The 15359-nt window shown below is 42.3% G+C and overlaps 1 protein-coding gene across 4 annotated transcripts in view; it reads left to right on the top strand.

Annotated features, from left to right (window-relative positions):
• Positions 1 to 15359, top strand: part of si:dkeyp-23e4.3 (rho GTPase-activating protein 7) — a 159951-nt gene that overhangs the window by 79295 nt on the left and 65297 nt on the right. The window contains exon 1 of one of the 4 annotated variants that reach the window (XM_039777635.1): positions 13603 to 13944. The exons of the other annotated variants lie outside the window; for them this stretch is intronic. Coding sequence (XP_039633569.1) covers positions 13932 to 13944 — 13 coding nt within the window. The 5' untranslated portion in view covers positions 13603 to 13931. Of the gene's footprint in view, positions 1 to 13602; positions 13945 to 15359 lie in introns of those variants that run through there. 4 annotated transcript variants of the gene reach the window in all.

The raw sequence follows: 15359 nt of genomic DNA on the forward strand, positions 1-15359 counted from the left end.
GGTATTGATTTTTAGGGGTAATTTGGACAATTTCAGGAGCCCTTCAATCCACACGTCTTCTCCCCTGCTGGAGGCTGGTGGTGGCAGGCACTTACAGAAGATGTTGGCATAATTTCCTCCATTTTAGCTCCAGCCAGTTAAGTGTCTTTCCCTCAACTGTTGAATTTTCTCATAGCTTTGCTCTTTGTCGACACAGATGTTTTCCGTGCATTCAGGGGCGTCCTGGCCCCATATGCCATGGTCACTTGCCAAATATAAAAAAAAAAAAACATTAATTAATATTTTAATACGTTTTACAATCAAAATCTAAAGTTTTTCCAAACAATAACTCTGTTTCCCTGGCTACGCCTGAGGGTTTGACTAATACCTAGAACAATAATTCCAGTCCCATAAGGTTATTACGCAATGCAAATGTTATTCACTGACCCAGGGAATAGAACGGACCTTAGATACGACTTGCCACCCTTAGCAACTGGAGATATTTATAGTCCGCCCAGCTCGTAGAACCCTTCAGCTCAGCTCCGAGCCAGAAAGCTAACGTTATGCTAGCAAGATCCAAAGTAAATAACATTGTGTAAAGTTGGCAATCAGTATGTCGAACAACAAGACAAGCTAGCTATCCAGCCATGTCATTTTCCCCCAAAACAATATAACAACTTTTACGAAAAAATGTATCCACGATGTGTAACATTACTGTCGGCCGCAGCCTGAAGTAGCGACCTGAACAGCTGTGAAACAAAGTCAGTTCAGAGGGGCTCAAAAACGTATTTTGCGCGTGTTAGCGCCATCCTGTGGCGTTCAGAGGACGAGGCACTAAAGCACATCACAGTGTTGGTAATAACAGATTAACATTTCCTTTTTGTTTTAATGTAGCGCATTAATTTAGAACAGTAAACAGTCAGTTTCACCGGACGTCCTTTAGGAGGTGTCCTATAACACTTTTTTACGGACACCCTGCAGCCAATCAGAATCTAGTATTCACCCAGACCATGGTATCAAGCATCAACTGCACTTCTATTATTTGAATGTGAGCTTGGACTTTTGTTTTACTGAGTCTCACTGTTTCTCTCCATCCTACTGTCACTCAAAATGTGTTGGTTAAAAAATGCGATGAATCCCTAATGTATGTTGGCTCACGCCTAAAGAGTGAGTCCCCTAATTGATTTTCCGGTTGGTCTGCTAGCAAGGAGCATACATTAGCAAACAGCCGTTTTATCCGGGTGAAACTACTTTAAAGTTGATTTTTTTTCGGGGCTAAATTACGTGGCATTGGATCACTGCATCTGGCATGGTCAGGGGTAAAAAAGGTGAGAAGGATACAGGGGACCCCCCTACCCTCTTGAGAGAAAATGTACTTTATAAAGTGCCCATATTATGCTCATTTTCAGGTTCATAATTGTATTTAGAGGTTATATCAGAATAGGTTTACATGGTTTAATTTTCAAAAAACACCATATTTTTGTTGTACTGCATATTGCTGCAGCTCCTCTTTTCACCCTGTGTCAGGTCTCTGTTTTAGCTACAGAGTGAGACATCCTACTTCTGTACCATCTTTGTTGTCAGTCGCACATGCGCAGTAGCTAGGTACGGATCACATGAGCTAGCTAGCTGTTTCTCCAACTTCGGTCAGTACAAGGCAGGATTAGCCGGGAGACTTCTTCTAAACGAGGGCGCACTTCCAACTTTGCGTGGAATACCTGCAGAACAGGGACATGTAAGTAGTTCTATACAATTTATTTTGTAGATTAGGGTGAATTTGTGTGTGTTGTAGCAGTGTTTTGCCTTTGAGAATGAGCTAGCATGCTAACAGTTCTCCCTCCTCTTTTTGGCTAGTGACGTAGAAAGCCGTGCAGATTTTGACCAGCTCACCCGGAGACTGAAGGCAGGACACATTCAGAAACCGTATCTCAATCAAAACAGCATGGATTTTTTTTTTTCTAAGTTTGTATGCTTGTGGAAGTACCATAGACACAAAATAACACCCCAAATCCCAGAAAAGTGAGTTTTTCATAATATGGGCACTTTAAAGTTAAATGCATCAATCTGGGCACTTTGAGAGCAAACTTAAGAGGCAACATTTAAGGCAGTATCGGAGGCTTTTCCGATACTTGTGTCTGTATCGGAACAACTCTAGGGAGTGACACCTAAACCAGATCAGTGGGTGTTATCCAATCAATGGCCAGAGCTGAGCTTGACTGGGGTTTTAAACAGCAAAAACAGTGATTGGTCAGAAAAGTATTTGCGGTAAAAAGGCCTGTAGGACCATGGCATCAGGCAGTGACATCGAAGGTCAGATGTGTTGTTAGACACAGTGTCCCAGCCGCAGGCGTTGATGGACTCTGGGCAGCGGGAGGTGCTGAAGCTGGTCTTGGTGTAGGATTTCCTGACAGGAACACTCAGACCTTTGACAGGGACCAGTGTGACCTTACAGGACGCAACGTTTCCATTCACGGCTCTGAACTCAGTAGCAAACTGCAGTTTATTTATAGCGTGCCAATGCACTTACAAAAAAAAGGAACAGACTATATATATATATATATAATATATGTTATCTAAGCAAATATACAGCCTTCGGTATGGATACTTGTAGGGGTAAAGATCCCTAATAAGCAGCAATTTCTGTCAACCCATAACTTAAAATATTTCTAATGATAGCACAGATGTAACTGATAACATTTACAGTATCACATGTGTCAGTGATAATGATATTCATACCACAGGGATACGTAACTACTCAAATTAGTAGTAGCACAGCTGTAACTAATGATATGATGATGTGGTCAGTAACGCTGATGATAGCACAAATTTAACGAATAATAATCATAGCACAGGCTTAAAGAGATACTTAAACCGAGAAAATTAGCTGCCACCGTCTGTAAAAGGCCTCACATAGCCTAAATACAAAGATACATAAATACATTGCACACCACAACACAACTACACAAGATACATCCACACACCCCCATACACTTAATTATTATGTGTCTATTTTGTTGAGTGCCACTATGGCAGAGGGAACAAAACTCCTTGCATAGCGTACCCGTTATCAGGCCAGGGGAGACGCAGAGGAGAGGATGCAGGAGAAAAGGTTGGGGTTGGGGTGGCCAATAATTTAGGAGGCGTTGTGTCTGCGTTGCAGATGAGTTTGTCCCAGTTGCAGACCATAATCATGGTGAAGAAACAGCGGGAATAATAGAGGAGGATGGGTTGAGTTATACTTTTGTAGAGCAGCAACAGAAAGTGCTTTGAGTTTGCAGATGTCAGGGAGTGTTTGTTAGCAGCGTTTGAGGATTTTTGTGGACGTCAATAATGATATTGAATGTCCCATTTAGCTTTGTGCCAGGATGTACAACACAAGTGCTCAGGAACTGGAACACCTTAAAAAAAATGCAGACATTGTTGCTAGTTAAACATGTCAAAGTTAGATAACCGTTATTAGCAATGGGTTTGTTTCTGATCAAGCATATGGAGAATACAGTGTAAAAGTAGAGAGTAGACACTTAATTAAGATGTATTTTAAAAAATGCAAAAGAAAACAGTAAGTCTGTTAAAGAAAGTAAACAACAAAATTAAATTAGGGCTTTCAAAATGGAATGAAATTTCAAAAAAACTGTATGAACTGTTTTAGTTCTTCTTAGATGGTTCATGCTCGTGTTTGGTTTTTGAGTACCGAAATGAGCCACAGTGGCTCCGGGTTTGACTTCTTTCCCTCACCAGTGTCCACACTTGGATCAGGAGGGTGTCAGACACTGCATCAGTGCAGGCCAACTGTCACGCTCGGTGTTTAGAGGAATTTTGGAACAGCCGAATGCCTGGTAATAACATCTCTGAACATGGTGCCAGGGAGCTCCGCTGACCCTTGGCAATGTCCCCGGGTTTTCCGTCCACTGCCCAGAACAAAACAAGGCTTTGTTTATAGTGTGTGTCAACAAGTACAGTTGGAAGGGTCAGCTGTGGGGCGTCCCCGTGACTCAGCTGAACGAGGCGCCTGTCGAACTGCGCGTGAGGTGCTGCAAGCAAGGCTGCTTATTTTGTAATCATACTTTAATAAATTGCTTTGTACATAGCTCATTCCCCAGTCCTTATATTTAATCTTGGCATCGTTTTCTAGTAAAAACTATACAATGGCCAAAGGTATGTGGACACAAGAATATTGCACCTATATGTGGACTCTTAAGCTAAAAGCAGCATACAGTAATTTTAACAAATCACCATTGCTGTTGTGTTGATTTTAACTGCCATCCATCCATCCATCCATTATCTGTAACTGCTTATCCTATTCAGGGTTGTGGGGGGGTGGCAGGCTGATCTCAGCTGACGTTGGGCGAGGTAGCCAGATTATCATACACAATTACACAATATATAGTTTTTTTTTTATGGTCATTGCTATATCAACTGGCGCAATAAACCTGCCATGAAGGACTGAGACATATCGCGAAAGACACTCAGAGATTTTTTGAGTTAGTTAAAAGAGAGTATCTGTAGAAAACTGCACTTTAAAATGTAACTGTTTTGTTTTTAAAAAAAGTAGTAGTATATACAGTACAGGCCAAAAGTTTGGACACACCTGCTCATTCAATGCGTTTCCTTTATTTTCATGACTATTTACATTGTAGATTCTCACTGAAGGCATCAAAACTATGAATGAACACATATGGAATTATGTACTTAACAAAAAAGTGTGAAATTTGTGGAATTTTTTCCCTTATTAATGGGGTTGGGACCATCAGTTGTGTTGTGCAGAACTCAGGTTGATACACAGCCAACAGCCCTATTGGACAACTGTTAGAATTCATATTATGGCAAGAACCAATCAGCTAAGTAAAGAGAAACGAGTGGCCATCATTACTTTAACAAATGAAGGTCAGTCAGTCCGGAAAATTGTGAAAACTTTGAATGTGTCCCCAAGTGCAGTCGCAAAAACCATCAAGCGCTACAACGAAACTGGCTCACATAAGGACCGCCCCAGGAAAGGAAGACCAAGAGTCACCTCTGCTGCTGAGGATAAGTTCATCCGAGTCACCAGCCTCAGAAATCGCAAGCTAACAGCAGCTCAGATTAGAGACCAGATGAATGCCACACAGAGATCTAGCAGCAGACACATCTCTAGAACAACTGTTAAGAGGAGACTGCACGAATCAGGCCTTCATGGTCAAATAGCTGCTAGGAAACCACTGCTAAAGAGAGGCAACAAGCAGAAGAGATTTGTTTGGGAAGAAACAAGGAATGGACATTAGACCAGTGGAAATCTGTGCTTTGGTCTGATGAGTCCAAATTTGAGATTTGTTTGGTTCCAACCGCCGTGTCTTTGTGCGACGCAGAAAAGGTGAACGGATGATTCTACATGCCTGGTTCCCACCATGAAGCATGGAGGAGGAGGTGTGATGGTGTGGGGGTGCTTTGCTGGTGACACTGTTGGGGATTTATTCAAAATTGAAGGCATACTGAACCAGCATGGCTACCACAGCATCCTGCAGCGACATGCCATCCCATCCGGTTTGCGTTTATTGGACCATCATTTATTTTTCAACAGGAAAATGACCCCAAACCTCCAGGCTGTGTAAGGGCTATTTGACCAAGAAAGAGAGTGATGGAGTGCAGCGCCAGATGACCTGGCCTCCACAGTCACCGGACCTGAACCCAATCGAGATGGTTTGTTGTGAGCTGGACCGCAGAGTGAAGGCAAAAGAGCCAACAAGTGCTAAGCATCTCTGGGAACTCCTTCAAGACTGTTGGAAAACCTTTTCAGGTGACTACCTCTTGAAGCTTATCAAGAGAATGCCAAGAGTGTGCAAAGCAGTAATCAGAGCAAAGGGTGGCTACTTTGACGAATCTAAAATATAAGACATGTTTTCAGTTATTTAACACTTTTTTGTTAAGTACATAATTCCACATGTGTTCATAGTTTTGATGCCTTCAGTGAGAATCTACAATGTAAATAGTCATGAAAATAAAGGAAACGCATTGAATGAGAAGGTGTGTCCAAACTTTTGGCCTGTACTGTATATATATATTAGTGGTGCCTTTTAATATTGAATTCAATGTTCAATTTGTTTAATAAAAGAATGTTGGAAATGATTTTTGTTTTAAATTCAACAAGCAATTTTCAGCAAGATTCAAGGAACGGCAAGAGACTCGATGTTTATATCAACCGGCTTGGGTCGCGATGTAACCCGCATAATGTCCTGCCTCCTGCACCGTCTAGGTTTAAAAACAGAACCCTCTTGCTGTGAGGCGACCGTGCTAACCACTGCACCACCATGCCACTTCAGCATGTTAAATCATGTTTGTTGAGCGATGCCCTTTCACTTAATTTCCTTTTAATCCTACATTATCTGAGGAAATTTCCTGAGCATGCAGTGTGCTTTCGGTCACAGTTTCACTTACAAACAGGTGCAGACATTCGCATCTGCCCACTCCTAATACACTCCTCTTCAGTTGGCTATCCATCAAAAAGAAAACGTGTCTGACAGTATGGTAATGTTTGGGTTTTAGCATGGAAATAAGGATGAACTCTAGAGAAGATAACAAGATGGAAAGAAGAAAGTAATCCATCAAGTAAATCCCCAAACAGCCATTTCTGCTTGTTATATCAACAACATTGGAGATGGAGCTGAATGGGCATTTTGTAACAAACAGCTCTCATCTATCAGTTAAGTGATCCAGTTGGTGCTTCAGACTTCACACTTTCTCATTTTGTCTTTTGGAGATGTTTTTCCCAATTCGTTCTCCCAATTTGTAATGCCTAATTTGATATGTGCTACAGTATTTGTCTCTGCTAGCTGTACTGTTAGCCTGGAGAGTGCTACCTGCAGAACAGAATATAAGGTTCATACTATCTCCCCTGACAAGACTAAGCTGCTAGCAGCGACAAGGTTGAGATCCCTCACTGGCTTCCCCTCAACGAACACGGCTTATTGTGATCCGGAAATGCTTTGTTTTTTAGCGAAAATAGTTGTTTGGATTTCCATGAGCAGACCAAGCGGCAACTTCCGAGCCTGGAACGTGAAGCCAATCCAGAAGTGCCCTCAAACTTGCATTCTATCTCATTTCCAGCAGGGGGTCTCAATCGCTACTTTCAAGTCATGATGTTAATTTTTTTAAATTATGGTCCCATTTATTTTATAATTGACGATAACCTGTCAATCATGACACAGGCTTAGCAATGCTGGCACCGTGGACATTAAAATAGCTGTGAACAATAGGTATGGGTGTCTGTATTTTCATCTCAAGCTTTGACCCTCTCGCTGTGTGTTTTCACTTCATCAAAGTTAATTGGAACATTTGGTTGCCTAGAAATGTCATGTTCAGCGTTCGGTACCTTGCCAACCAAAGCTAGCGCTAGCGTTAGCTGGTAACTTAAGGGAAAGTCTGCCAATTTTCGCCCAACTGTGTGTACTGCCGTACATGCAGATGAACGGCGGCAGTACACAGAGGTCCGGAAAAACTCCGCTGGACGACTCGCGTCAGCCGGTTGTAAATCTTTAGCATTTAGCTTAGCGCAGCGCCATTGAAACAATACACAACGCTAGCACGCTTTTATGGGTCGTATTAAAAAGAGGGCATAAACGACCTATATCGTATGGTTCGGGGGTCTTGTTGGCTAAAATAAAACTGGAAGTACACAAAAATGAGAAAAATGTTGTTCCCCCAAACCCACAGACTCCTCTAAATTCAGATAAGGATCATTTGGCCAAAACAAACAGCAGCGTTTGAATGACAGAACCATACCGCCAACGAATTCGGGGCTCAAAAGGTCTGCCTGTTTGCTGGAGTTTTTAACCGTTGGTTTTAGGAGGTGTACTCCCTTAAAATGAAACCTTTAATAATTCATTACGTGTATATAGCGCTTTATCATAGACACTCAAAGCGCTTCAGGGAAGGGGGCTACTCTCTACCACCACCAATGTGTAGCACCCACCTGGGTGATGCACGACAGTCTTACGACACCAGAAGACACTCACCAAACATCAGCTTGGTAGAGAGGGAGAGGAACATGGTTTTAGTGGTGGGGGAAACTGGAGCGCCTGGAGAAAACCCACATGGACATGGGGAGAACATGCAAATGCCACACAGAAAGGCCCGGGACGACAAGGGTTCAAACCCAGTACCTTCTTGCCTGCTGTGAGGCCACAGTGCTAACCATTGGGCCACCGTGCTGCTTTCAAATGTGTGTGTGTGTGGATGACCCACTTCTTCACACACTTAGATCATTCCTATGTGCTAATAAAGAGCAGCTCTAATCAGACTCCCGGTTAATTGATCGTTAATTGATGAGACCACGGGAGGCTGCTTGAGTCAGGATCTGCAGCCACAGATGTTTACTTTCACAAAGAAGAAACCAGGATTCAAGGATTTAATCAAGACATTCGTTCCTGTGAGGAAGCCGTGGCTGTGATGGGTTTGTTGTTTTAGCAGGAATGATGACTGTAACCTTCATGATGTTAGTTGAATTACACAGAGACAGAAGGGGATTTGCTGTGATGCGTACATTAAGTAATATGTTCTTGTTTATGAGATGAAAATGCCATCACTCTGATTCAAAACCGTAGTACAGATGTGTGGCACGCTGGCAGCCGCAGAATTCATGGAGACTTATACATTTCCACGCAGGCTGGTGTCAGCCTGCTTGCCTGAAAGAGCCAACTAAAGAAACAGAAACACTTAGTGCTATTTTCACCACATTGTTTTTAAGAAATCTGGGGAGGGAAAAATCCGTTTTCCCAGATCCTCTGTGTCCTCAACAGAGCCGTAAAAAATGATTATGCGCTTGTTGACTCTTAGATAGTAGTTAGTTAGTTTGGCTTTATTCAGAAATATCGGTATTATTTTCCTAAACAGTTTCCTGTGTGTAGAGAAAACTTGCATATCAGTTTGTCAACAGCATCACAATATGATAAAATGACGACATTATGGTTTAAGGTTAACATTAATGCATGGAATGACATGACCGGCTGGTCACATGACGCTGGCTGGCTACAAGCTTCAAGACGTTGAGTGGCAATCGCTAGTTGTTTAAGCCGCTACAGAGCTTCGTGAAGTAGGCTACAGACCTCCGTCACAGCTCGGTAGTATCAGCAGTTAGTAGACTAGCCTGGCTCCGTCCTCCTACGTACTTCCACTCAATTTTCATTTCCCTTCAGTACATCGTCTGGGTTTGCGTTATAGTCTTGGGTTTTCTCTGGCCATATCTTTACCGGTCCAATCATGACTTTGAGATGGGTAGAGCGCCGTGAGCTGCCACTTCGCGGATATTACGGTTAAATTAAGTCCACAAAATATTAGCATTGAATGATGATAATTATGATTAGGCACCAAAACGACTAGGAAAAAGATTGTGGTTTGGATTAAAACACTCCTAAGGAAAATGTGCATTTCCTGGGTGGAAGGCTTTAGTTTTCCCCAGGAAGCGAACTCCACTCCCTGGCTTGAAAGTCCTGTATGTTAACGCCCACACCATACATCCTGACCTCCTAACTTTACTTCAACCGGTCTATAATATAACCTCATCAAGAAATAACTGTTTTTCTTTACCCTCCCTCCACCACTCCTTCCCTTTTAGAAGATGTATCTGTAATGCTTTTCACAAAAATCAGAGACACTTTAGAGAGTTAAAAAGATAAGATAACCACACACTAAAAATATATCACACATTAATCAAACATTTAAAGCAGTTCTGAAAAGTTGAGGTCTGACTTGTGATTTGAACATGGACTTCAAATACGTAATCTAGTATTCTTTCCATCCCCGCGACAGCCCAAAAGCCAAAGATATTAAATTTACAATGATATAAAACAGAGAAAAACCAAACCCAAAATAATCAAATCACATGTGAGAAGCTGGAACCAGAGAACGTGACTTGTATAAACTTGATAAATGTCTTAAATTGTTAATGTATTTTTAAAATGATTGTTGATTTGAGGCTTATAGACTCATTGTTTTGTTGTCATTGTCTAGTTTTGATGGTTAAATATTGACTCTGGGCTGAAATTCCAGGCTCCATGCTGTACTCCACGTATAGTAAACACAGAAACTGTCTCTTGCACTCAAACACACGCACACAGATGAAGTGATAGGGCTTGTAGAGAGTCAGTGCTGCAGTGTTCAGAAGGAGGGACGCAGTTTGAAGAGAGCAGGCCGCTTCCTGTCCTGCTGCATCGGAAATACCAGCCCCGAAGCCTCTAAGGCTGCATTCAGATTAGACTGAACACACACACACACACACACACATAGTGCGTCTCACTGTCTTTGTGGGGACCCATCCTTGACATAATGCATTCCCTAGCCCCTTACCCTAACCTTAACCATCACAACTAAATGCCTAACCTTAACCGTTACCCTCACCCTAACCATAACCCTAATTATAACCCTAATCCTAAAACCAAGTCTTAACCCTCAAACAGCCCTTGTGGGGTCCAGCATTTTGGCCCCACAAAGCTGTCCGGACCCCAGAAGTATACTGTATTCCCAGTTTTTGGACCCCACGAATGTAGTTAAACAAGAACACACACACACACACACACACACACAAAGTAAACTCAAACACTTACACACCCTATAGCATACACGCAAGCAGCAGCGAAAATGTAGCGTGGCTAAACTTGTGAGGGTAAACACAACAAGACATCACATCCTCACGTACTGCCTCCATCAAACACTAAATAACACATATACACACACACGTGCGCACGCACACACACACACATATGTACACATATCACACATAAACACTGCACACACACATGTACACAAACTCCCATCCGCTGGGAGTATTGTTGGATTCTTTCTCCTCTGACGCCCATGAGGCTCTTGCTTGGGAAAAGGAAACGCAGTCTTGTGTGACCTTTATACACACCGAGAGAGAGAGAGAGAGAGAGACACTCGCATACAGTAAGAGAGTCTTTTTGTTCCCAGAGCCAGAGGTCAGGCCCTGAGCACTGCTTTAATCCTGATTTCTACAGTCAACATCTTGTCAGCTCCAGAGACTTGCAGGCCTTTCCCCCGTGTGACTCTGAGATGGCGGTTTAAGCTTGCAATGAATACATATGAGATATAAATACAAGTGCAGTAAAATAGGTTGAAATACAAATGGTGGGGGAGTTATTTATTGGCTGGAAAGTTCTTTCCAAAAGTTATTTTTTTATGACTACGCTACTTCTATAGCTACTTAAAGTCTGTTACTTCAAAAGCTCAGAGAAGACATGGGTAGTTACTTCACTTGTAATTACTAAGTACATTTACTCCAGTACTGTACTTAAGTCCAAATGTTGAGGTACTTGTACTTTGTTTGAGTTTTTTCTTTTCATGCCACTTTCTACTTCTACTCCGCTACATTTCAGAGAGAAATTGTACTTTTTACTCCACTACATTCATCTGACAGCTTTAGTTACTAGTCTGAATTGAGTACTTTTACTTTTACATTTTCCTGATGATACTTACATGCTTTTACTTAAGTAACATTTTCAATGCAGGACTTTTACTTGTAACAGAGTATTTTCACTGTGTGGTATTAGTACTTCCACCTCTGTAATTAACCAGGTATAATAAGGGCAATATGATTGGCGACCCTGGCCAAAATGTTGCAGTAGAACGTGAGAAATAGAAGTCTTTGACTTGTTTGTTGTGCTGTATATTGAATATTTCCCCCAACCAGATGTTTTCCGAGCTTCTTGAACCTACGGACCAACTTATCAGGCCTCTGAAATCTTCTCAGAAATGTTGCCAAAGGGAAGAAAAAGAAAAGTTTCGACCTCTTTCTTCCTCTCCTACTCTTCCTCCTCTTGCTCTGTTACACTCAGACAGACTGTGTAAAAGTCCATTAGTTGTTTACGTACTCCCACTTTCTCCCCCTCCACTTGTGAATTAATGTAGCGAATCATGCAGGCCGCTCTCCTCTCTTCTCCTCTCCCTCCGAGGGAGTTATTCACATTTAAAATCCCATAATCAAACACCTACGCGTTAAATGGAAGGCCATTAACGCTAATGGTATATCTTGGACTGAGCCAAAATGAAACCTTGAAGAACTACACGCTATTACGGCATGGCAAGGACTTTCTCCTTCATCGTGTTGAGACGTATCTGTCTTCCGTTTCGTCTGAAGTGGCTCTTTTCCAAAGCCCGCCGCCGACGCCAACGCCAACAGCTATGAGCGGGTCAGAGAGCAGAGCCGGCGGAAAGTATTCAATCTCGGAAATGAGAGAATCTGGTTAACTTCCTCGTTACTTTCTCTTTCTGATTTCATCATCAGAGGGTTGGGATGCAGAGCCCCCGTAGAGGAAGGAGAACATTGATTTGTATCATGAGCTTTACTGCATGTAGAAATCCTCTAACCTTTTCGTGCTTGACAAAAAGCTGGATATTGTCACATTTGTGTGTGTGTGTGTGTGTGTGTGTGTGTGTGTGTGTGTGGGGGGCTTGTTTAACTATATTCGTGTGGTCCAAAAAATGGGAGTCCAGTATAGTCATGGGGTCCCGACAGCTTTGTGGGGCCAAAATGCTGGACCCCACAAGGTTAAAGGGCTGTTTGAGGGTTAAGACTTGGTTGTAGGATTAGGGATAGAATTAGGTTATGGTTAGGTTAGGGTTAGGGTAAGGGTTAAGGTTAGGCATTTAGTTGTGATGGTTAGGGTTAGGGTAAGGGGCAAGGTTAGGCATTTAGTTGTGATGGTTAAGGTTAGGGTAAGGGGCTAGGGAATGCATTATGTCAATGACGGGTCCCCGTAAAGATAGTGCCACAAACTTGTGTGTGTGTGTGTGTGTTGGGAAGAGGTGGGCGGGACTGGTTTTAGGAATAGGGAACGATTGAGCCTGTGATCATTTTATTTTATTATACATATTTGTATTACTGTAAATTAGTCGTGAATGTGTTTGTGAAATTGTATATTCTGATGTTTTGTACTTCGCTTGCATTGAATATTTATTGTTTTACCTAACTGCCCAGGGACTACGGGGTGGAAAATAGCAGTTGGAGTACAACCTGGTACAATGCCTCTCTCCTTGTTCTTATACAGTGTGGTCTCACAGAATTCCGTGAAATGATCACGAACTGTTAACACCGCATCTTCTTTTCCTAAACCCAACCGTCCCATTGTTGTCCCACGTGTCATGGAAACGTAAGCCCACCCACGACCTTTTCCCTAACCTAAGGGATTAGGTCACGGGATTTTCGGATTCAGATTTCCGTGAAACTGCCGTTAAGGGGGCCGTGTTCATTTCACGGAATTCTGTGAGATCAGGTCTTATGTATACAAGGATCATCTTTAATTGTGCATTGTCACTGTTTAAATAAAATTACATTACATTACAGACTTCATGTGTGGCAGTGTGGAACTTCTGAATCCCTGGATGTCCTATTTTAAATGATAGTATTTAAAGAAAAATAAAATGCCAGCCTCAAAGCCAATACTTGCCTTTTGGAAATCTGTGGTCACTCCTGTACCAAGTGGGCAGCCAGCTCACTCTGGGATCCTTCATTTCCTTCCAGGGAGTGTCCACAACATTCACCATACAGCGATATTATCTCCCTAATTTGACTGGTCTGTACATGCCTTCTTCTACGTCTCATACAGTCACAGAAAGTCAAAGTCATTTCCATCTCCTCAGGCAGCGGCGCTCATGTCTACAAAGTTTTACCTCGGGTTATTTTTAGGACGCCCCCCCACCCCCTGGTGTTTAGTTGGTCCGGTCCGGGCCAGAGGAAGGGGAGTGGTAGGCGAAAAGGGGAAATCTTCAACAATGACTTCATTAACATGATGCCCTGAACATGACCAGTACAACTTTACGACTCCATTACAACGCTGGATATATGACTTTTTCCCCGTTGGATTTATAATCTTGAAATATCTGTATGTGTCTGATTCTACATCAATTCTCGGGGGTAACATGGAAGTGTGCTAAAGTTCCCTCCATCCAAGACTTCAGACACGAGAAGCATGTTGATCACAAGTGAGTATGTGTTCAGCTACAGCTCATATGTCGTGTGACATGACAGACAGGGAGATAATGAGAATCTCAGCCTCTCACTTCTGCCTGTTTTTCTTTTGGGTGACAATTGACAATTGGTGCTTGATGACATTCATTAAGGAGATGATTGGTTAATTAGCTTAACGAGTGGCATTTAATGAGGACCTGATTGAGTCTCGATTAGACAGACTCTGGCTCCTGACGCTACTTAGAAAAGTCTCTTCTGGAAGTTTGTTGAATTAACCCAAAGAGTTCACTTTATAAGATGCAAGATTCAAAAACTTTCAGATAATGATAGAAAATTGTCTTAGGTTTGGGGCTCACAAACAACATAAAAGCATACATCGATGAAAGACTCACATCAATTTACTTTAAAACACAAACAATTCCATTAAAACTGGAAACAGTCAATTAACAAACATGAAATGAATCGCCAACTATTTTGATAATCGATTAATCAGTTTGGGTAATTTCTAAGGGGGGGAAAAGTAAAAAATCTCTGATTCCAGCTTGTCAGATGTGAAGATTTTCTAGTTTCTTCTCTCCTCTGTGACTGTAAATTGAACATCTTTGAGTTGTGGATAAATCAAGACATTTGTGGACGTCATCTTGGGATTTGGGGGGGGGGCATACGTCATCAAGAGTGGCAAGGATGATGTTCCCTGTTGCTAGGTAACGACAAGTTTGTTAATATACGTCATGCCTATTCACAAACCTGGTAATCCCATCCCATCCCGACTGCTGACATTACGCCAATGTGTAAGTCTTTAAAAACGTGCTCGGCAAATCCGAGCGGTGCGTGATGCCAGGGTTAGCCCAGCGCATAGTTGGGCAGCACAACTCTCCCCCGTAGGAAATCAATGGAACGGCCGGCGCACAGCGGTTTTGCTGCCTATTTTTAAACGGATTTCTTTTGTGGAAATAAGTATCAGAAGTTTGAAGTGCTCATATAATGCTCATTTTCAGGTTCATAATTGTATTTAGAGTTTGTACCAGAATAGGTTTATGTGGTTTCATTTTCAAAAAACACCATATTTTTGTTGTACTACACATTGCTGCAGCTCCTCTTTTCACCCTGTGTGTTGAGCTCTCTGTTTTAGCTACAGATTGAGGCATCGCACTTCTGTTCCATCTTTGTTGGGAGTCACACATGCACAGTAGCTAGGTAAGGACTACTAGCCAGTCAGAAGCAGAGTATGAAGGCGTGCCCTGACAGTACCTAGGTAAGGACTACTAGCCAGTCAGAAGCAGAGTATGAGGGCGTGCCCTGACAGTAGCTAGGTAAGGACTACTAGCCAGTCAGAAGCAGAGTATGAGGGCGTGCCATGCTAGCAGCTAGGCGAACATTATAACGTGTGTTACAAAGTGACCACATTCGTCTCTGAAGTAAAGGCTGG

Source organism: Perca fluviatilis, chromosome 16 (genome assembly GCF_010015445.1).
Source record: "Perca fluviatilis chromosome 16, GENO_Pfluv_1.0, whole genome shotgun sequence".
Lineage (NCBI taxonomy): Eukaryota > Metazoa > Chordata > Actinopteri > Perciformes > Percidae > Perca > Perca fluviatilis.